Source organism: Vitis riparia, chromosome 3 (genome assembly GCF_004353265.1).
Source record: "Vitis riparia cultivar Riparia Gloire de Montpellier isolate 1030 chromosome 3, EGFV_Vit.rip_1.0, whole genome shotgun sequence".
In the NCBI taxonomy this organism is placed as follows: domain Eukaryota; kingdom Viridiplantae; phylum Streptophyta; class Magnoliopsida; order Vitales; family Vitaceae; genus Vitis; species Vitis riparia.
The window spans coordinates 19,031,448-19,054,735 of NC_048433.1; the positions used below are offsets into that span (position 1 = coordinate 19,031,448).

Consider the following 23,288-nt stretch of genomic DNA (forward strand, 5'->3'; position numbering starts at 1 on the left):
TTCAAGGCCAATTTTGATATGGAAAATGGATTAGTTGTTGAATCATGCCTATTGGTTTTGTTTAATTGGGCTAGTTGTTGTAAAATTATTTTTATATGCTTATTCAAATTAATTCACTTATTTTTGTTTTTTTAATGTAAAAATTATTTAAAAATACATAAATTTTAATTAATTTTGTTTATATTTAATTTTCAAATGTTTTTCATGGTAAACCAAATATTTTTAAACATTGTTTTTTCTTTACTCAATACTTTTCTTTTGAAACTAAACATAACATTAATCTCAAATGGTAAATGAACTAAACATAATTTCATGTCCCAAATTTGAAAATAAAAATAACAAACAAAACAAAAATATTACTTAAGATAGGCCTTACAAATTATTATAAGTCTCAAAATAAAATAAGAGTTAGTTATTTTGCTAGAAGGTATAAAAGTAATCACTCATTCTAGTTATAAATTATTGTAAGTCTCAAAATGAAACTTCAGCCTGCTGCAGGTTTGAAGCATAGAAGGGGACCATCCACAAAACTAATCACTCATTCTAGTTATAAATGACTTTCATAAACTTTTTTCTTTCTTTTATTATTTTTCTCTTCAATTCTTTTGCATCTTTTATTTGGTGAAAATAGTTGTACATGCACAAAATCCTAGCACAAACCGTTTCTCATTCTAGGAATGGTGATTCTCAAATTTGTTTCCCTCTATTCAAGCATACCAAACCAAGACCAACCCAAACCAAACAACTCCCTCCATTGGTTTTTAGAGTTGCAATTTAGAGTATAATATCTATAAATAAGGATCAAGAAAATAAAATTCTTTTTCCCATCAAAATTTATGAAATGAAAAACAATTATCTCCGTCTACTTAGCTGGATCGCAATTATCTAAATATTTACTTGCTACTAAAGTAATTCAACTAGATTATTATACCATGGAGCTGAAAATACTCCTCGGCTCTTCTAAAGACATTCTCCTATGAAGCTGTTTGAATTTGCATTTTGAATTGGAATTTACACACACTTTTGTTTTTCCTGAATGATAAATCTCAATCACCTTATTGTCATCCTCAATGGGGAGAGGGTGTTTCCATCTATTCCCATCAATGCTCATATGGATGTGGCTGACTGCACTATTGTAAAGCTCAAACTGGATTGTTCCTACCTGAATTGGAAAGTAAAAATAAATCATATCTTAATAGATTTTATTCTTTATAGTTTTGATCACTATTATGGCATAATAAAAATTAGAACAGATTAATTTCCTAAACTAAAATAAGATCAGATTTTCTCTATGAGATGAATTTGTTTATCATGAAACCATGTAATTAATGAGTAATAGGTATTTGATTAACATTAAATATTTCTATAATTGAAAATTATTGATAAAGATTATTGAATCGATGGTGTATCCTTGCAAACTATGAGTTATTCCACACCTAAATAGCTAAGGATATACAATAGAAAAAATTGCTTCAAGTTATTTTAATCAACTAGTCTTTCAATTGAAAATTAAGAATTAACTTGTCACCATGGGTGTAGAAGTTGTCAATCTACAATATAAATGCATAGTATTAGTGTATTTTAGTTAGTTGACAATTTTATTCAATTCTTACTGATTAGATACAACTTGTCTTAATGGTTAAGAAAACTTTAATCTTCTGTGGCATTGAGTTTGGGAAGGTGCAAAGTCGTCTAATTCTAGGTCAGTATGTATTTATGATTGGTAAAACTTTTCGAATGACTAATGCAAGAAATTAGGATGAAAATTACTTTATGTTTTCTAATTTGGTTTCTATTACTTTTTTAATTCCAAAAGTTGTTTTTGAAGTTTTAAAATTGTTTTTATTCCTAAATTGTATTTTGATTTAAGAAAGGATTTTTGGAATGTTTTAAAAATTGGAAACTTCCTAATTGGTTACTAGGGTTTTTGGAATGTTTTACAATTGGGAAACTTTTCATAATGGAAGTCTAGGGTGTTTCAAATATAAAAGGATTTGTTTTATTGAAAATTATGGGACTCTAAGAAAATTCCAAGTGAAAGAGCCCTAAGAGAACAACTACCATCTCAAAGCTTCATCCTCCAGCTCTCAAACTTTTCAAGATCCTTCTTGAAAGTACATTTAGGTTTCAACAAAAGTTTGGACTTGAACAACTAAACCTCGATAAGAGCTTTAAGGGATTCACTAAGGAGCACATGGGAATGCTTTATTGGGAATGTGTAAGATAGGTGGTGTTGTAGATCTAAGACCCTAGGGAGTAGGCCTATTCAGTCAGGTAAAACTATGTACTATCTTTTCAAATTTGGTGAATCATTTGTAGTTGAGAGACCACCTGTGGTTTTCACACTTAGTAGGTTGTTAGGTGGTTTTCTTACGTTATACCTTGTCTATTGTTAGAATCGATTTTATTTATCTGTGCTTGAAATTTTTACTATCACTAAAAAATTAATTTAAAGGAACAAACTAAGTAGGTAATAAAGAATAAGATTTGGGGATTAATTCAAGGACTATCTATTCACACACCCTTTGGTAGTTCTATTACATCAAGACTAAATATAAAAGTTCTTTTGCATAGTAGTATTATTGGTTAGCCTTTAGGTTTTCACAATAAATTTTTATTGGTTTTCTTATTTGATTACTTATTTAATATACTAGTGTGAATATCCAAATATAGATTAAGACTTCATATTTGTAAGTTTGTTTTATGAAAATCCTTGAGTTCAAACACCTTAAAACATTGTCTAGTTCCACGTTTAAGGAAAATATAAGTGCATTCTAACTACCTGTGCAAGACATTCCCCTCGATCTTTGGAAGGAAGAAAATCATCTCCATGCCATGCATCTCTAAAACAAATAACTTCAAGAAGCTCATCGTTTACAAAAGGATCTTTAAAGTTCTTCTGTACATCAAAATCAACTATGATTCTTCAGTGAGACATCTAATGATGTGATCATAAGGTTGGCATATTGTAGCCATAAGAATAAATCACTTTTCTCTTTGGACATAAAAGAGAACATTTAAGAAAGAGAACTTACATATTTTTTTTTTACATTTGGTCTATCAGGAAAGCAAGGCAAGTTAAGGCAAACGATTGGCCTAATGCTGCATATAAGAAAAAGAAGTCACAATGATGATCAATCAAGTAAAACCTACATAATATGAAAAACCGTTGTTACCTTAATATATGACAACTATAATAGCACAAAGACAGGATTCCACTTAGTAGCTAAGAGGTTCATTATCTAAAAAACTCAAGCTTTTGGGATTAATTATTAGTTTATTATGAATTTAAAGTCATTTTAAGATGATACCTTATTTTTATAACTTTCCTTTCCACTTCTTTGTTTTCTTTTAACAAATAGTCTCTGTTTCTATTATTATTACTTCTTGTTATCAACTTTCTTTAAATGAGAACATCATATATCTTTTATCAATCAAACTTGATCATCAAATTCATCAACTATGGCAATCTCAAATTCGTCACTCAAAGGTTATGACCTTGATGGCTATGTTACTAGGGCATTTTCTTCTCTTCATCAATACACCATATCTAAAGATAATATAAAGAACTCGAATATCTAACTATAATTGGCCTAAAAAATAAAAAAAATTCTATATCTTATTAGATAGATACTACTACTACTCTCTAAATCCTTACACACGTTATTGATCTCCTTACCACACAACCTATTTGACATGCTGTTGAATGCCAATTTTCACCTTATTCATGTGCAATTATCAAATTTTTTTTGTGGTGATTTTTAAACATGCATTAATACAAGGTAGTAAAAAATCTGGTGAATTTATCTTAAACATGTAAAAATACTTATTATATGATTTGTCTAAGTATTAATGAATCCAATCTTAAACAAATGATTTCTATGGTCTTCCATATGAACATAACCTCAACATTTACAAACTTTACCACCATTTTAATAATATTTCAATGGAATGTTTTCAAGTTCACTTATGATCCTTTGAAAACACTTAGAACAACTATGTATAGAATAACACAACACCATTTTTGTGTGTTGATATTCCTTTTAATTTTGAGAGCACTCTTCTTCATAAAATACTTCTGAACAAGGTTATTAATCCCTTTTCAAGGTCATGGAAGAAATTCAAGAGGTAAAGGACATTGTTGTTGTTCTCAAAATGCTTTCAACTATCTATAGGTTGTTTACCACACTATATGCACCAAATATGCTTGCTCAATTGTATGACATCTGTAATGTAATGACAAGTATGTGTTCTTATCCATATCATCCCCCTCCTTAAGCTAAACCTCTCTTGAATTTGATATCTCAAATTTTGGTAAGTTGTTGGAAGGTTTATGAACATGTAAAGTAAAAGTGGTCGAATGTAGTAATTCACCTCAATCTTCTTATCATCCACTTGTACTATGGAGTCCAAGGTACTTATTTGGGCATTGTATTCCATTGTAGAGACACTTAGAAATGTAAGTCCATCATAGCCATTTACACATTCATGTTACTAAGCATTGAAGTTATAGTTCAAGTAAGTTTAGTTGAAAATTATAAATTAGAATATAGTAGCATTTTATATTTACCTGTGGGGTATGCTTATTTCCTTCCACTCTCCTTGTTGATCTTTGGTTTTAATGCAAATAGGTAGAACAATGTTCCTGCATTCTCATGCTCCTCACATTATTAAAAAATAAAACAAAATGCTTTTTTAGAATTAAATATTCCTTTTAAGTACATGAAACTATCTAAAAGTTAACTTGATAGCTTTCAAATAAAGATATCCTAGTACAATGATAACTATGAATTCAAGTAAAAGTTAAGATTTCAACTTCCCATATTGACATAAGTCATAAACAAACTATCATTAAATTAAAGTGAAGTCTAATTTTTTTCATTAAAAATGTTCAAGGATGGACATTCCAATAATGGATATATATGGAGAGGGTAGTTGTTTAAGGAATATGATTGGTAAATCATTGAAAAGTGTAAATTTGATCTTTAAAACTTTAGTCTTGAGTCTTAAGAAAAAAATTAATTTTAAGTGAAAGGTATAGTCATGACATGCATTCACATGTGTTCTGTGTATGTATATATCTATATATGAAGTAGTTAAGCATGGACATGCTTATGTGGCTATCCCATCTGTGCATGCTAAGTTCCTCAAGGAGATATTGCTAGTTGTGTACTTTTCATGTCAAGGTTAGATCCTTTCAATTAACCTTCACTAGTTGGCTCTAATTGGCACTTTCTCACTTCATTAAGGGTTCTTTCAATTATCATTTTCATAACTTCTCAAAAAAGGTGGTTATATGAATTAACATTCTTTCCAAGAGGCCATGAAGGGTAAGCACCTAGTTACTCTATCAAGGGGATACATTTGGTGCAAGGATCATGAGGAATTTAATCACTTCATTGGTAAGCTCATATTTTACATTTCTTTCAAGGGTGCCTATGAACATGTAAACAATATGTTTTAGTTTCATCTCACTTGGTAGTAAGGCTTGATGTCCTTAACATGGTCTTGGTCCATCATGATAGATAACTTACCTCTTTCTTTACTAATTATATAGGATGGTTGGAGGGTTTTGGTTTAATGACTAGATGTTGAAGCTTTCTAAAAAAATAATGATATATAAATCATCAGACCTCCTTTGGTCAGATTCAAAAAGGGATGGAACCACTATTGTTCGTAAGGCAATTGCAATGTCCACCACATTTCTTCTTAAAGCCAATATCTATGTGGTCAACCTCTTCTAATAAAGAAAACTTTATTAAACATAACAAAATTAGGATAAATGAAAATGAGATTATAAAAACTTAACCTTTATTGATTAAGCTTTTCATTAGATTGGTAGAATAAAAGATTATTTTTCATTGTTGATCTTGCAAGAAACTTGAGTTCACCAATGTGATAGTGGATGGTAGAACCTTCCTAATTCATGCCATCTTAAATTGATTGCAAATTTTAGAATCTTCGATGATCTAAAATTTTATTTTATATTAAAAGCTTTCCTAAAATTATCAATTTTGAAATAAAATTATGGAATTTTCCTTTATGTATTTTTTTTAATATATTTCCAATTCAAGATAGAAGACATAGAAAGGATTATTTTTAAAGAGACATGAAATTCTCGCAATCCATTCTTAGAGTAACCAAATGAAATCCTTAGACATTGTAGCAACATCTAACTCGGTACTCATGGATTTGTCTTTAGGTTTGTGGAGAGAGACATTTGAAATTCATTTCATAAATAACTATTGGATCCAAGTATTTAGGTTGGGGGCATCTAAATTTATGAAATTGCACTATTCAAATGATGAACTTCATTTGCTAAAATATTTGGTCTCATAATGATGTAGTTGAAGATTATGAAAGTTGCTACTTAAGGTTCAAAACTTGAATTCTATGTATACCTATATATTTTTTGTCTCTTTTTTTAGATTTACTACATTTTATACAGACAAAATTATGTGATCTTGTAAGAAGATTCTTCAACGTAACTTATTGAGCTTCCTTCTCATGCCCTTTATGCTCTAAATAGTTTTTCATGATATATCTTTTTTTGTAACAACTAAAGTACTTGGTTCTCTTATACATCATATTGGATCCACGCTCACCTTTGTTACCATAAATCTTCTTTTATATTCTCTCTTTAGCAACTAAAATCACCTAATTGGCTCTACTTTCTCCATGGAAAAAGTATCTTTACCATATTGCATGGGCATTAACAACAATACTCCTTAAAACCATAATGGTTAAATTGAAATCATCAAGATAGTCTTTAACATAATTCTTTATATATATATTTGAAGATAAAACAAATTTTTTCAAATAGAAACAACTTATCATTGGCTTGATGATATTTATAAGCGATTGAAGTCATAAGTTGCATATCTAAGTAAACTAAAATTACATCTTAGGTGCATGATAGGTGACAAGCACACTCCTAAAATCATTTGACTTTGAACTAACCTTAAAAAGCCCAGTTATTTAACTTTATGCTTGGGATGTGGTATTTTATGTAGCTTTTAAGGCATTTTAGAGTTGGTGAAAGGCATGTAAGGAAAGTGAAAGAGCATGGATTAGTAGTGGAATTTGTAAATGATAGCTTAATTAACTCTCTATGAAAAATAACACAAAGATAAAGCTACATAGCTCCTAACACCATTTCAGCTTTCACCTAGTGCCATCTTCCTCTATGGAAAATGCAACCTTTAGGCAAAATGGCATTAGGATGGAATTAGACAAGTGTTAGTGCCACCTTAGTGCCATTTCATTTTGATGGCATGGGGTATATTATTTTGGATAATTTGTAGCTTACCCTAGTATCTCACCCTATCATCTCCTACCTTGTTTTTTTATACCTTCACTTAAGGCAACTGTGAGCACATGTAAATACTTTTTTTTTTAGCAAATGAATGGAGTATTTTGGAGAACCTTAGGGGAGATTCATCATTCATTGAGGAATTGCTATTGCCTCTATGGTCTTTGTAATATCCTAATGTTTTAAACTCTCCTCAATGATATTTGCATGTTGCTATTGACATAATTAAGTTTTGTATAAGTTTAATTGAATGCTCTATTTTTACTTTTTAGTTAAGTATTGTTCTCATGCCTTTTTGAATATGATTGATGGCATAAATTGCATGGAATGGGAGCAAAAATCATATCTTAAGCTTAATTTCAATATTAAATGCACTCCTAAACTAGTTAATTGTATGCTACCTATCATATGATTCATTTTCTGGTATTTTCTAGTAGTTGTTAACGTTTAAAACTTCTTTAATGAATAATGATGGTCTAAGGATTCTCTTAGAACATCTCAAAAGCAAAAACGTGGTATGAGTAGAGCTAAATTTAAGGAATATATGGATTACTCCATTCCTTATCTATAAACCATTAGGGTATATGCAAATCTTCCTAGGGCTCTCTAGATACTTGCATAGAAGCAAATAGACATTTAAAACCTTTAGATCTAGAAAATTAGTGTATTAACTTAGATCTAAATGTTCCAAGATTAGATCCAGTTGGTGAAGAAGTATCAAAATCATTGTAGATCTCACAAACCTAGAGATTTTCTGTCACAATGTCTCTTTCTTCTTGAATTTGAGAACTAGAGGGGTGTAATCTTAAAGGATTGATGGCTAGAGCTTTCTTTTCTTTGGTGTGAATAGGGATACAAGACTGAAGCCCTAATTTCTGATTGCTTGATTTTTCGTCGTTTATTGGATTAAAACAAAATTTATAACCTAATTCAACTATACTAAGGTAACTCTTGCCTGATCAAAAAAGTTTTTTTAGCAAAAACTATGGTAGTATAGTGGTCTTAGGTGTTGTCCACTAGGATGGATTATTCTCGGTAATTAAGGCTTAAATGGGAGGAAAAGAAATGATTGTAATAAAGTGAAATTGATTTGACAATTCATGATAAAAGTTCAAAATAACAATGATTTCAAATTGAGAGGAACAATAAAATTTAAAATAAAAGGAAATTAATAAGAAAAAAACTCTTGAAGTTAGGATTTTCTAGAAAACAATCTATATGGTGAATAAACGTTGAAATCTATTTTTCATCAAGTTAGATTGAAAATCTAAATTATCATCTAAACCGATTTTTGATTTAGCTTTAGGTCTAGATCTAATTTATCTTTAAATTTTGTTTTTTAATCCAAGATATCAATTCAAATCATATATTGAATTTATCTTAAATTATCTTCTAATGATTCACACAATGCAACTATTCAATCTCATCAAATCTAGCTTTAAGAATTTAATGAATCTACCTAGTTTACATTGTAGTAGTTATCAAAGACAATTTGAAGAGAAAAAAAATCCCCAAAATTCAATTAGTCAATCAATTGGATCAAATTACCTTTGCAATTAAAGCTCATTTATCTAATTCACCATAGATCTTGCCTCTAGATCCTCCTTCCTCCAAGAAAAACGAGATTTAGCCACTCATGCTTGGAGATTTGGTCTCACAAGGCATGTTTGGCTAGTGAGAAAATGAAGGAAAATGAAAGAAAATAGAGAATTCTATTAAGAGAGAGAATCTAGAAAATTCTACAATTAAAAGTGGCCAAAAGCTCATTACATGAGAAATTCAAGTTTCTATTTATAGGCCAAGATCAAGTGGACACTTGGTATCATCTAAGAGGTCTTCTGGAAGCTTCTTCATCAAGTAATCTAGAGTTTAACAACAAAATGACCATTTCTTACTAGCTCAACCAATTTCACATGGTTGTGCGAAATCAAGAATTCAATAGCAGTAGTTACAAACCTATTGGACCATTTTGCATAGTCATGCAAAATCAGCTTGGCAATTCTCCTTTGTTTGTAGCAAAATTCCATCTTCTGGTCCATTTTGCATAGTTATGCGAAAATTTTGCATGATCATGCGAAATGGAATATTTGATTTTTAAGCTTTCTTTTGTCATTTCTTCCATTTACCTTTTTTAATTCCACTTCATACCTCCAAATCAACTCAAATCCCAGTCCAAACCAATTGCATTACTTATTTCATTATGCATTTGGATCATCATCAACATTATTTGTTCTCTTCAATTTGATTCATCTCTTTTGTCACCATTTTATCAAAATCATACCTTGAAATGACTCCAAAACTTTATAAAACTTGTTAGTAACTCTTGCAAGGGCAACAACATATTAATTGAGTGTTTTAGGCATAATTACTACTCAAAAGATGTGAAACTCATGAGAATTATTATCTAAAATATGCTCTTTTTGAGTATTAATCAATCCCTAAAAAGGAGGATTATATAGGCTTCTAGTGGGCTTAAGTAACTTGAGTCAATTCTAGGCTTGGGTCACTTAAATTATCTCACTTGGGTCTTAATTGACTAATTAGCCCTGTTAGGCTCCAATTAATCAATTAGCCCAATCTAAATAGACCATTCACAAGCTTCTGTGCAACATTGGGTAGTTACTAAAACAACCTTATGCGTACATGAGAAGAAAGAACTTAACTAACCCTCATAAACCGTGCAATCAAGGAATACAAGCTCGAGAAGGGACCATTGGGACCCATAGACAAATATTGGCTCCCTTAGAATCCAATTTTAAAGTTGATTTAATATCTCACTATAGAGAATCAACTACACTTCAATATCCTATGTATATTACAATGAGATACAAGAATTCAGATCCATGACCTACTATCCACTATATGTAGGTTCTCTATGAACTGGTGTCTGTAATCAAACAATGTGAATGCTATCGACCTCTCAAGATTCCTCTACTATCTTTGAGTTATAAATCTTCTTATTATGTGATCAACAGACATACCCAAGCTTATAAAGAACGTATGTCAAACTCCAATCAAGAAATTACTACAACCATAACTTTCTTGATCACGTATCCTTAGGATTACACGAGAGGACATATTGTCTCAGTCCCATGAGATATTGTGGTGTCTCTATTAAGAATATTTGTTGCCATTAGCTTCCATCAACAGTGACCCAAATCATAGGGAATTTATGACCACCTTAGGATCTCATCCATAAATCAAATCTATAACAAACTTTAGCACATTACAAACTTTAATACAAACTTAGTATTTTCTCAAGGTTGAGAGACTATATAATATAGCAGGGTGGTGAGATCATGATTACCCAATAGACAATGTCATGACTCACCCTAGGTTTAGTCTAATGTGTAACCATAGACATTAGCGTACTCACCATAGTAACCCCATCTTAATGGCCAAGACCAATCATCCCCCTAAATAGTAGGTAGTGCACTAAGCCTTAAATGGATTGTCTAAATCTATGAATGGATTATGATCTAATCATTTACTTGCAAGGACTCATGGTTTGAATCTTCTATTCAACTCCTAATGCTCTTAAGTCATGTACAATACAAAAGATGTTAGGCCAGAATGCTCAAAAAGTGTAATGTATGGGATGGATAGATAATAAGGGAAATTAGAATCTTATTAAATAAATAGTAATATATAAAAATGTTAAAATATGTCATGCTTTTAAGGGCTTTGTCCTAACACTAAAGGATCAAAGTCACATGAAGATCAATGAAGTAGTCTTATTTTAAGCAATCCAAAGTTTGAGAAAGGTCAAGGGGGTTAGGGATGTTTAGATGGGCTTAAGTAAATTCTATTAAATTCTATACTCTTTAAATATCAATCTCAATAATGTTGAGAATATGTGGACATGATTTTTAGTTGCAAAGAAATCATTAAATATTGATGAAAAACATGAATGTTGAAGGAACTAAGGCGCTTTCTATAAAAAAATGGTGCCAGAATGGCGTTGCCACAAGCCTTGGTTCCAGTTTTTGCTTAACCTAGTGCCATTTTGAGTAGAAGAAGTCCACCTACTAAAAAAAAATGGTGCCAAGTTGTTGCGACCTTATAACCTAGCACCATTTTCATTAAAACTACCTCCATTTTGTTTTGAAACTCCGAGAACTCGTGAGATCCACATTCTTGGACTTCTGTCAAGCCACCATTAGATCTCTCACCTTGTTTTAGATGCCTCCACATGGTATACAACTTAGGGAACATAAGAGCACCTATTTAAAGAGATTTTGCAACTAGAGAAGGGAGTTTAGAGTCTTCTTGGTAGGGAACTCTTTTTCAACCTCCAACTTTTAGACTTGTTACAACTTCAATCTTTGCAATGTTTTTATCATTTTAGTTATTTTCTAATCTCTCATACTTCTTTTAAATATTCTTATATACACTTATAAGTTTTGGTTTAATACAATATTGAAGTTGAATCTTGAGTTTTAATGATGATTTCCTTACTCCATGATTTTGCTATTCATTTTCATTTTATTTTCATGTCTTTTGAGCAATGGTTTAGGCTAAGGAGAAGGGGGTGTTTAGGATCTCCTTTGTGCCCATGAAATAACCCTCAAATCTTAAGTAATGATTTATTCAACTTATAAGTTGAAACACTCCATTTTAATTAGAATACAAAGCCTTGATGTTTGGAAATTAGAGTTTGGAGGCCCCCATTGAGGCCATCTCAAGCACTTAGTGGTGCAAGTCATTTTGATTTGAGATGACCATTATTAAGCCCTTAATTATATAATTTGGTAAACAAATTAACTATGGGGACTTTAATTAAATTGTGTTTGTGTTAGAAATTCTCCAACTAAGAGCACCTATAGGTAGTCTTAGTTGTGTTAACTTAATTAAGGGTCTTTTCATGGTAAGAAGGGAGCTCGAGGGACTTCCTAACACTTTTGTAAATCATGTTAAGTCAAATTTCCATTTAAATGCACTTGTTTTTTTTTTTTCCTATATTTATTTATTTATAAAATTCATCAACCCCCTTTTCAAGCAATTAAGTGAAAGAGTTTGCCTAAAAAGTTCTAATCCTCCTCCAACCTTTTCAATTGGGCTATTCACCTAAAATCACCTCCTTGTAGTTCAACACCCGATTCATTGGATTTTAAAATTACAATCGACTCCTTATACTTAGAAACTGCACTTTGGCATACAAATTTGGGAGCAGTCAAAGTAGCAACCTAGGTTGAGGAGATAGAGACCCTTATGACCTCTCTTTTGCCCATGAAATATTTTTCAAATCTTAGGTGTTTGGTGAACTCAGGTTGTGATCAACACTTCTTTGTTTTGATTAGAACATTAGTCCTTGATGCTAAAAAACTAGAGTTTAGGAGCCCCTTTAAGAGTATCTCAAGTGTATAATAGTTAAAAGCTATTTTTTTTTTATATAAGATAAGTTTTATTGTGCTTCTAGATATATGATTTGACAAGCAAATAAGTAGTTAAAACTTGGCACATATAGAGGTGTAACTCATAAGTATGATACTTTCAAATTGGTTAAGTTTGTATTAAAAACCTTCCAGCTAAGCATACTTGTAGGTAATCCTAATTGTCTTAATTTGATGGAAGGTATTTTCATAAAAGTAAGGGAATCCAATGGATCCCTTAATGCTCAACACTTTTGAAAGAATTTTCAAATCTAATTTCATCTTAGTTTCACTTAGGTTTCCCCTTTGGATTTAAGAAAGTTTATGAAACTTTTTATTTTATTTTATTATTTTTTTTTAACAACTGAATGAATAAGTCACCATAAAAAATTTCACTCACTTGTACCCTAAAGGCCACTTCCTCATGGACTATTCTCAACTCACCAAGACTCTTAACTACAATTTGTTTCTACATTTAAGGACTACACAATATGGTATACTCATGTAAGAGCTGCCAATAACCTCCCCTACTTTATTGATAACCTATAAGAATATTAGAACATCATTTTATGCTTTATCTATGAGTTCATTAATTCCCATATAAGACATTCTTGCAGCTAAAGAGTTTTTACCCTATGCTTTGAATAAATAATAATCATCATCATCATCATAGAAGGATTCAATGATTTATGTGGTTTGGCACCTTTAGACCCTCTCTTGCAATATCAAACTATTTTTAATAGATTTTACTATCTTCCAAATGGTAAGTCTTATTTCCTTATATATTTGGATTATAAGTAGTGAAGAACCTACTAAAAAAGAGTTGAAATTTTCATTTTCTATCTGAAAATGAATTCTAACACTATCATTTGAAGGTTCATGTCAAACATGCCTTCCTGTTTATTAGATTTCATCTCAAGGATAGTAGCTTGATCCTAATGATATTAAAAAATCTAATGGTGAATTGTAGGTTATTGTTCTCTAATTAAATGACAATAGGTCTTCAAGATGACATAGCTTAAGTCTCACATAATCCAATACTTGAAGACATGATTATTTTGAAGATAAGTAGAGATTCCTAGATAAAACACATGCAAACAAATTTAATGCTTATTTTGACCTTTGTCACAAGGAACCATGAACTATCAAATATTGAACAAAAGTATCTTATTTTTTTTTGTGTCTTTTGACTACTTTAGAATTTCAGTACCATAACCAATAAAAATCACTCTCTCTTTCTCTCTCCCCATGCCTTCTTTCTCTTTTTCACACTATTTCTCTTCCCATTCCCTTCTATGTCACACCTTAATTTAATGTACTTTTAGGTCATCAAATAAACATATGTTTAAATATATATCAAAATTTTCCGATTCTAATCTAACTAGAGCATCATAAGGAATAAAAAAATAAAGAAATACAAATAATGGAAAATTTCTCTTTCTTTCTCTCATTTTCTCCCTATCTCCCCTTCTCTCTCTCTTAAGCCTCTCTTTACTTCTAAAGATAATTTCACTATAATTAAATGTGTTTTTAGGTCACAAAACAAACATATATCTAAGATTCATCTCAACAAAACTAAGTGAACATCAATCAAACCACATAATTGTAATTCTAAATTAAGTAGAGCATTATAAGAAATAGGAAATAAAGACAAATACCATTTTATGTGAATGTTGAAAATATAATTATTAAACAATCACCTTGGCCAAGGCTTAAAATAACGACAACATTCATCATTTTTCTCCAAAGATTCTTCAGCATCCAATCCTAACATAAACATGTCAAGTCAATCAATCAAGAATATAATATGAGTTAATTTGACTTGAATTTCATGAACTAGAAGTTTTGATTATCTTAAAACTCATAATGTAGTGATTTGGAGGGGAAAAAAAAAAAGAAATTAGTATAAAAACATAAATTTATTGTTAAGTGCAACAAATGATTTATTAAATGTATATTTCTAAAATGAGCTGAATATAACTAGACATAGGTTTGATCAATTTTAAGAAGCAAAAGCCCATTGAATATCTCATAGGTACAATATTTAGTTTGAAGTAAAATAAAAGAACATTCCAAATGAATTGACAAACTAGGCCATAAAATTTTCAAATGTGATATGAAAGTATGCATAGTAGCCTTGAAAAACTTAGGGACAAATGAAGAGTTCTACCATATCATTTACTAATTGAAGCAAGCCCTAAAGGAGAGGGAAATGTACTAAAAAAGCTATAATTCATGTAAAATATTGGAACTCAAAAATACAAATTTGTCCTAGTTGCATTTAATCTAAACCCAAGTTCTTCAGGAGCTTTTTTTTTTTTTTTTTTTTTGTAACTTTAATCTCTACAATCCACTTAATTCACAAAATTTAAAGAAAAAAAAATAGAGTTTCACCATAACAATCATATCTCAGGAGCACACTTGGCTAGATATAGAGTTAAAGGTTGAGTGTTAATGGATAAAAACAAGTTAATTTTTTTTTTTTTTTTTTTTTTTTTGTAGAAAAACAAGTAATGATTATGAATGCTCTAGATAATTTGGGTGTTTGAGCTTTTAACTTTTAGCTTATATATTCTATGACTTGATTTCAAAATTAAAGGTTTAGAGTTTTTATATTTATGTATTGCTAAAAGCAAGATTGTTGTATAGTTACCATGTTTGTGAAAATATTTTGGTCCAAATTCACTTCTTAAATCTCTCCCTTTCTCTTTATAACCCTTGCACATTCATCCCTTCCTCATTATGAATGTCATCCCGAAGCTCATTCATTTCTATCTTAGGTTTAATACCACAAAATCAAATTTCTTGGTCTTATGGCTTAATAAAGCATCATCAACTATGAAATATGAGCAATAATTTCCTTCTTTCTTCTTTGGAAACTAGAAAGAATGAGATATACTTAATATGTGTCACAAAAATTGGGAAACATGTTAATTAGATAAAAATATCATCTTAATAAGGCCCAACAATAGATTTAGTGGTAGATAGTAAAAAAAAAAAAAAATATTCTACCAACTTTCATGCCTATAGTAGTAGCCAAGTGAAAATAGAATTTATATAAGTGTACCTAGAATGCCAAGAAAATACAGTGACTAGACTATGATTTGTAAAGTATGAGACAATGACATACACTCTCCATTCTAGGAAGGCGTATTCCATTATAGCATGTATTTCATACTATATGTGCTAATAAATCAGAAGTAAAAGTAAGAAAATTATGAATCCCCTTCGCATCGTCTCACTCTTAAAAATCTTTTTGTTTGATGATGATCAAGTTTATGCTTTAATCAAATATGACTACACCATAAAAACAAGAAATAATGTTAAGCTACTTTCAAATATTGCCAAGGTCATGAATGATTCAACTTTAATGGACATTGTTGGCAAATCTACTAGTTATGATCTAAATGATATAAGGGAAAGTGAAGGATTATTTACTATGATGTCTAACTTACCATTCATTCAGATCTTGAGATTCAAGTATAACTCTTTTAGGGATTAAACATAATTGTGCTGATGTGATTAATTGAATCTAGGTAATATTAAGACTTGTACTTCTAATAAAGGTTTGATGTTTCTATATTAACTCCAATTGAGTTTCTAGTATAGAGCCACTAGAGACTCCAACATATAGGTACTCTCAGTTGTCCCACACAACCCATTGGCTAGCATGATCATATTTTTAGTTTACTAGATTTGAGAAAACATATTGATTGTAACTCAAATAAGGTTATATGTGCTAAAAAATATGGATTTTCATGTACCATGAGTGATAATCATTTCCTTTTAACCTAAATATATGCTAAGTTTCAACTTGAGTATGAATATATTTATCTAGTGAAGAATGCAACAAAAACAAAATAAAACATGAAACTTATGGAAGTGTCATGACAATTGAGAGTCTCACGAGTGATGGAAACAAGGTGCAGAAGCTTAAATCCACAAGAAAATATGAAAAAGGTAATGAAAAAGGGCATTGTCAAATTGCAAGAGCCAAATCAATACCTAAAACTCTACTTTGATATCCAAAATCAATGAAGAGAAGGATTCAAAGCATTTTGAAACAAGGGACATGTTGTATTGAATGCAATTTGGTAAAGGCCCTAGAGATGCCAAGCCTTACTGTCATTTGTCTATTATAATTAACAACACTTCGAATACAAATTTGATACAAGCTGGCCTTAATATCAAAGATTTGATACCCACTTTAACAATATACTCATTTATCGATTTCTAGCAAAGATTACTCTAGCTAATTATCAAAATTTTAATGTTAGTATGATTGCTCATCCAAAATTTCGATACAAGTATGCAATTTTTATTTTTGAGCTTGATTCCATGAGAATGGTCTTTTTAAGGAGCAATTTGTGATGATTAAGGTGTGTTTGAGGTCTAACCAACCGGAGAATGCCATAAGAATGATACTTTTGAAGTTACCAATTTTTGGTACCAACACCAGAAATTTCAAAATCATGTTTAATATGTAGTTCACATTTTGAAATAAGCACTGAAAGATGAGACCCTTTATAAAAAAATTTGATTGCAATTGTGTGTTTTGTTATTTTGTTTCTAATAATTATATTATTTTACTTATTTATTTTATGATATTTAAGGCATTTTATTGATGTTTTTAGGGTTAGGAAGTATACATAAATACCGACATTAGGGTCTTTAAGGTGGGTGGTGATTATTGAAGACAAAATACGTTATTTCTTTTTTAGTACTTGTTAATTAGTCTCCTTGATTTCAATATCAATTGTTAGATTAAGTGTAAGTGGCTAAAATCCTTGATATCCCGATAATATTAGAGGAATGCATCCATGAATTTTAAGAAATTATTCTTACTTTAAGATTTGTAATTTCTTATAATTTGAAAAAGGAAAAATAACTATATGAAACTTATGAGACAAGATATGTTTAATAACTATTGGATTCAATGTATGCTTCCTATAAAAAAGGTTGATTCATTGTGATTTGAGTTGATTATTCGTATGCGAAGTCTTTTATTTATATGCATGAATATAATGCTACCAATAATTATATTAATGCACAGATGTCTCTCTCCCATCAATTGGTATTGGATATAGCTTAACAAAGTGGACAAATATTATAATCTTCTATTTTTTTTTTTTTTATCATGGATAAATAAGTTTGAAGGTTTTAAAATATCCCAAATCTTAATAGAAAAATGTTGTAATGATTATTGAATAGACAATGTTGAAATTGACTAAATATTCAAAATTATTCTATTACCACAACATGACGCATCCCATTACTCATACTTTGTTTTCTTTGGACTATTTCTTTGTTTTTATAAATTTATTTCTCATGACATAACATTATGCTCGCTATTACCGTCTAATATAAATTATTTCTCTATTTGTTAGATCACTAAGAAAAATCAAGTTAATTAAAATGATGCATTTTTGTCAAATTTGAAAGACAAAGCAACATTCTGTTATGCTACCTTCCAAAAGTTATCTTTTAGAGCTCCTTCATAAGTAAGCCTTGTATATAATTAAATACAAATATTACGAAATAGCTCATAATTAATAGGCAATTTAAAAAATAAAGTGGAATGAATCAACATAAAAAGATAGCACCAAACTTATGTTCTTAGTCTCATGAAACAAAGAGAGCAAACAAGATAATAGTAGAAAGTTTGGAATACATATTAATGTTTCAAAAATGCATCCATATAACAATGACTCTTGATAGAGAATAAATATATAACCTAGAAGAAAAGAGAAAAAGTGAGTAAGATAAAGCTCTTACCAATAATAAAGTAGTTCCAAAATGTTGCATGAAATTTTTTGTCACCTTCCTAAAAAAAATATTATTAAAAGAAGTATCAGTACTAAATAATAAAATAAAATTTCATCCACTTGAAGTATTAATGCATATAATGATTAATATGCTAAAGGATGGTTCTTTCTAATTTGAGATTACGTTAGAGGAATCAATGCTCATTGATGTTTCACATGAGTGGTTTAGCAAAATTAAATAATGTATGACTATCACTTTAGTAAAAAAAAACTTTAAAGTCGACATGCTTGGCAGGTTGTAATCTTATTATTTATTACTATAACCTTATTTTCCATAGCTAGGGAAAAAAAATATGTTGTCCATTTAACATCCTTTATAGTTTATGGAGAGGTTTTATTTAAATTTGCTCCTAAATATATTTGTTTTTCAACGGTTTTTATTCATCCACCTATTGGTCTCTTCAGTCTCTTACCCCATTTTCTTTCATGAGTTTTGGTTAAAAATGGCTTCATAAGACTTCACCTTCTAAGAATGCAGGCCAAGAGCAAACCTAAATTTGGAGATCTTTTTTATTGCTAAAGAATTATCTTAAGGTGGTGTAGTTGATTATTTTACTAATTAGAAGTTAAGGTTAAACCTTATTCACCTTATCCATTGCATTCTTTCCTAACACTACCTATCTTCTTATGAGATTTTGTGGGAATAGGTTTTCTCCAAACTTTTCTCAAAGTTTATCAAGTTTTTATTATAATAGCCCAATTACCATGCACAAGCTTTATCTTCCAACCCATAAGCTAACTTTGATACTCTATAGAAGACCAAGGGTATTGCTATATGTACATATGGGACTATGGTTCACTTTGAAAGCTACTTCCAATATAAATATCTCCATGGAAAACTAACTAATTAAATGGAATAAAAGTACCAAACTGACATCACCCACATGAAATAAATAAATTATTATTTTTATTTATATATATATCCCTATTTTCAACTCAATTTGTGCTTCTAACATACTTGATAAGAATGCTGTTCTTATTTCATTGATCTAGTTTAATACTTGAACATATTGCAATAATGTGAATCATTTATAAAAAATAAATAAAATAAAATAAAATAAAATTAAAAAGGGTCATTAAATTGCTTCTAGCAACCTGTTACTACCCCCAAAAATTTAGAGCAACAATTCCTACTACAAAACATACTTTGATACATCTTCTTAATTAGGTAACAAATGGTGTAGGTAAGCTTTGATAGAATTTCAGGTGGAGTTAAAAATTTATGTTACCATGTGATGATTAACAAGTCTATAAATAAAAAAAAATTAAAAATAAAAAACTACAAAGACAACTAAAAATGAAGAATAAAGATATTCAAGCTTAGAGGACTAATGATGCATCAATTTTTTTCAGAACCAGTAGGAGAAATGCTTATGTACATTAAAGAAAAATGTAGTACAAAAACATTACCATAGGTCGCAAGTTTGCTTCAAGAGTACTTTCAAGACCAAAAGCAGATGGTAATTGAAAACCTTCTGGAATGGATTTCATTTTCATTACAACCCCCCAACTGGAACACATATAAGAAAAAACTTAACTAAAATGAGGTTATATGAATGTTACAGAAGGGTTCAGAGGTTCCAACAATCAAAGTTAGAGTAGCCAAAACCACTGTGTAAAAAAGGTGTAAAAAATAGTCAAAGCCTTCAAATGACAACCGAAGACAATTTTCCTTTTCAACTTGGTGATAGAACAAATTAATTCAAATTAAGGAATGTGGCATAATAAATAAGTTGTTAATAGGATATAGAACATATTTTGTAATCAAACTCAAAATTTACAACTATCTAATTTTAAATAATGAAAAAATAAATAGGATGTAAAATAGAGATATATAGGAATTTTAAAATAAAGTCATGTCACCTAAGTGCTACATATGTAGGACTTGTTTTCTATTCATTTTAAAGGAATTTTTTAAGGAAAAAAAATGTTATTTCCTAATTAATTCCTTTAATTTCATTAGGTATTTGAATTTTTATTTTAACATGTTTTCCTAAGCTTTCCATTATGTCTCTAAACTTGTTTATCTTTGAACCAAGGAGTAATTGTGGTGGAATGTAGTGTTTCAATTTAGCTTTAAATTTGGGGTTTTGTGAAATTAGGAGTTTTTGGTAACTATAAAAGACATTATGGAACATGCTATTTTTTTAGTCACCTCTAATCTTTTAATAAGGGCTTGTTGAACAATGCTTTCATAGGAAAATCATGCTTAGTTGAAACCCTATGAAATTTCTTTAGGCATTTGGGTTATCAAAGTTTCAATAAGGCTCATAACCTTAAATTTGCTTCAAAAATTAGGGAATTTTCATATCTTATCAACCATTTCAATATTCCTTGATTTAATTTTTTTTAGATGGCCCCATAGTGCAGGATGAGAACCATTGTTCTATGGTTGAGAAAGTATGACTTCATCCAAGGCCATTGGATCCTAGGTTCCAATATGAATATCAAATCTATAAGGTCAACTTCAATAAACAATTTTGGTTTAATTGTGTAGGACAACTTGCTACAACTTGAAGATCTAAAATTCATTGATTGATGTTAACATGTGTGATTATTATTATAAACCTTGGTTCATTTAAAACAATACATGTCCTAAAATTTGGTTTCATATATATTGTCATGTATTGATGAAAATATGTGCTATTAAGGTTCAAGATATAACAGTTTTATAAATTGAAGATTCCTTAGAAGAAAGAGGAAAAAAAGAAAATGAAAAAAACGCAGCAACAACACCCATGACAGCAAGAAATGGAAGCTTCTTTTAAAACCATGAGCCCTTGTTATAAAATTTTAATGTTCTTGCAATTGATTGAGAAAAAAGAGTCTTTTCTATTCCAAAGAAAAGAGTGTAAGGAAATCAAAGAAAAAACTTAGGGAAGAAAAACTGATGAACAATCATAACTACAATCTTCAATCAATGTTCTATTAGATGCTTTTTAATGCCTTCATTACCTGTCTATATTCTTTTTTGGTTCAGTGATCACCTCTTCTAAAAGCTGACGTATATCCTTAGGTAATGCTCTCGAAGGTTGATTCTCCTGCAAGTTTACGAGTAATGATTAGATGCATGTGATTTCTACTTCACCATTGTATTATGTAATTAGTATGTCTTCCCACCCCTTTGATAAATGTTTTGTTTAGCCTTCAAGATAGCTCAATAGGTGAAGTAGACATTTTTTTAAATTATATTGGTATCTATTTATGATAATAAGTTTTGATAGAATATTTGCATAAATATTTTAGGATATGAAAAGGAAAAGTTTGTGAACTTAATTATAAATATCATGCCAAGTAGGTAGAAATATAAAGAGAAAAATAAATAGTAGAATAAGACTTAGAGTTCAAGTATAGATATTAGGAGTCTAAAAATATGAGATATTTTGAGGGTCAAGTCATATTTGCTTTCTGTTTCCTCGATAAATTCTCCATGGTACATTGAATTTGTTCTCTCCTACATACATATAAGCATAATTGGCCAAACCATTTTAAGACCTTTTATATATTTATGTATACATTTATTTTTATCTATAGGTTATTGCACTAACACACATATTGATCAAGCCATCTTGTGGACGAATTAAATGACCTCAAATATTGCAAGGTTTTTCTTTCTTCACAAAGAAAAAAAAAATCTCTTTAATGGAACATGGAATATTTTAAGGATTAATTGTTTTTTCCTAGAATATTGTTAATAAAAAATTACAATATTTATAAAGCACGTAAAAAATATTTAATATAAGAACTAAAACCAATCTCTAGTCACTTGTCATTTCTTTGTGGTCTAAAAGATTGAATTTCATGGATTTTTTAATGTCTTTGGCTACAATATTACCATCAACTTATGGATAGATCAATAACTGTAAGTATAAAATTGCAAGTATCTAATTTTCAAGGATATATTATGAATAATATGATTAAAACTCAATCAGTTCTAGTTTATAGGAAGATAAAGGGGAAAATGAACAAAATATGCTTAAAAAAAATGTGATCTTTAGACCATATTTTCCTTTTTTTTTTTTTTTTTTCTTTTGATGATAAAAGAAGTTTTGAATTCATGAAAATTAAAAATATTTGTTTTTATCTTAGGTTTAAATGCTAAACATGGTTTGATTGTATGATACTGAAATTAAGTGAAGCCTAAAATTTTACAAATTTAAATTAAACTTACATACATTTATTATACGATATCTTTGAAAATTTAAGATTTGTATACAATATTTAAAAGAAATAAAAATTTATTGTTTAACTGAAATGATTAATCTTTATTTAATAATTCAATTTTGCATGTTATGTTTGAAATTGTAAAAAAGAAAAAAAAAGAAAGAAAATAGTCATTTTATATTCTACATAAATGTAAGGATTATTTTTCAACCATCATTTATTTTTGAAGTAAATTTAAACATTTAAAAATCTTCTTGGTAATTACTTTCTACTAAGAATATTTAAAGAAATAAAAATCTTTAATGCGTGGTCTGAAGGCATTAAAGATTTTGAATTTAAATCCAATGCATGCAGCCACCATCGTCTAATATATATCACCCTTTTTCTCTTCAATTGAATTTTTGCAGCAAAGCAGCCAGTTTAACTAGTTAATAAACTTAAACAGAGAAATTAATTTGAGAAAATTAAACCATTTATTTACATTGAACCCAAATCATCAAAAAAAAAAAAAAAAAAAAAAAAACCCATTTATCATGGTAATGATGAGATTAATTTGTACTATTGTCTTAATGTTCCATCTCATGGGCAGCAATTTTTTTATGACATATCCCTAAG

General features: G+C 29.5%; 1 protein-coding gene across 1 annotated transcript; it reads right to left on the reverse strand.

Moving 5' to 3' along the window:
- Positions 1-794: 794 nt before the first annotated feature.
- Positions 795-21,508, reverse strand: LOC117908638 (diacylglycerol kinase 5-like). Its single transcript, XM_034822305.1, has 8 exons — positions 21,465-21,508; positions 19,920-20,019; positions 18,460-18,508; positions 14,385-14,451; positions 4,571-4,645; positions 3,036-3,102; positions 2,783-2,899; positions 795-1,162 (listed from the first exon to the last, which is right to left on the reverse strand). Exons 2-8 carry the CDS (start codon positions 20,004-20,006, stop codon positions 926-928), a joined length of 699 nt encoding a protein of 232 aa, XP_034678196.1. The 5' UTR covers positions 20,007-20,019; positions 21,465-21,508; the 3' UTR covers positions 795-925.
- Positions 21,509-23,288: the final 1,780 nt, after the last annotated feature.

Coding starts and splice junctions, on each gene's coding strand:
- LOC117908638 (XM_034822305.1), bottom strand. CDS start 20,006: ATGAAAATGAAATCCATTCCAGAAGGTTTTCAATTACCATCTGCTTTT. Junction 2,900..3,035: donor CAAATGTAAAAAAAAAATAT/GTAAGTTCTCTT, acceptor TTTGATGTACAG/AAGAACTTTAAAGATCCTTT. Junction 1,163..2,782: donor GAGGGGAATGTCTTGCACAG/GTAGTTAGAATG, acceptor TTTCCAATTCAG/GTAGGAACAATCCAGTTTGA.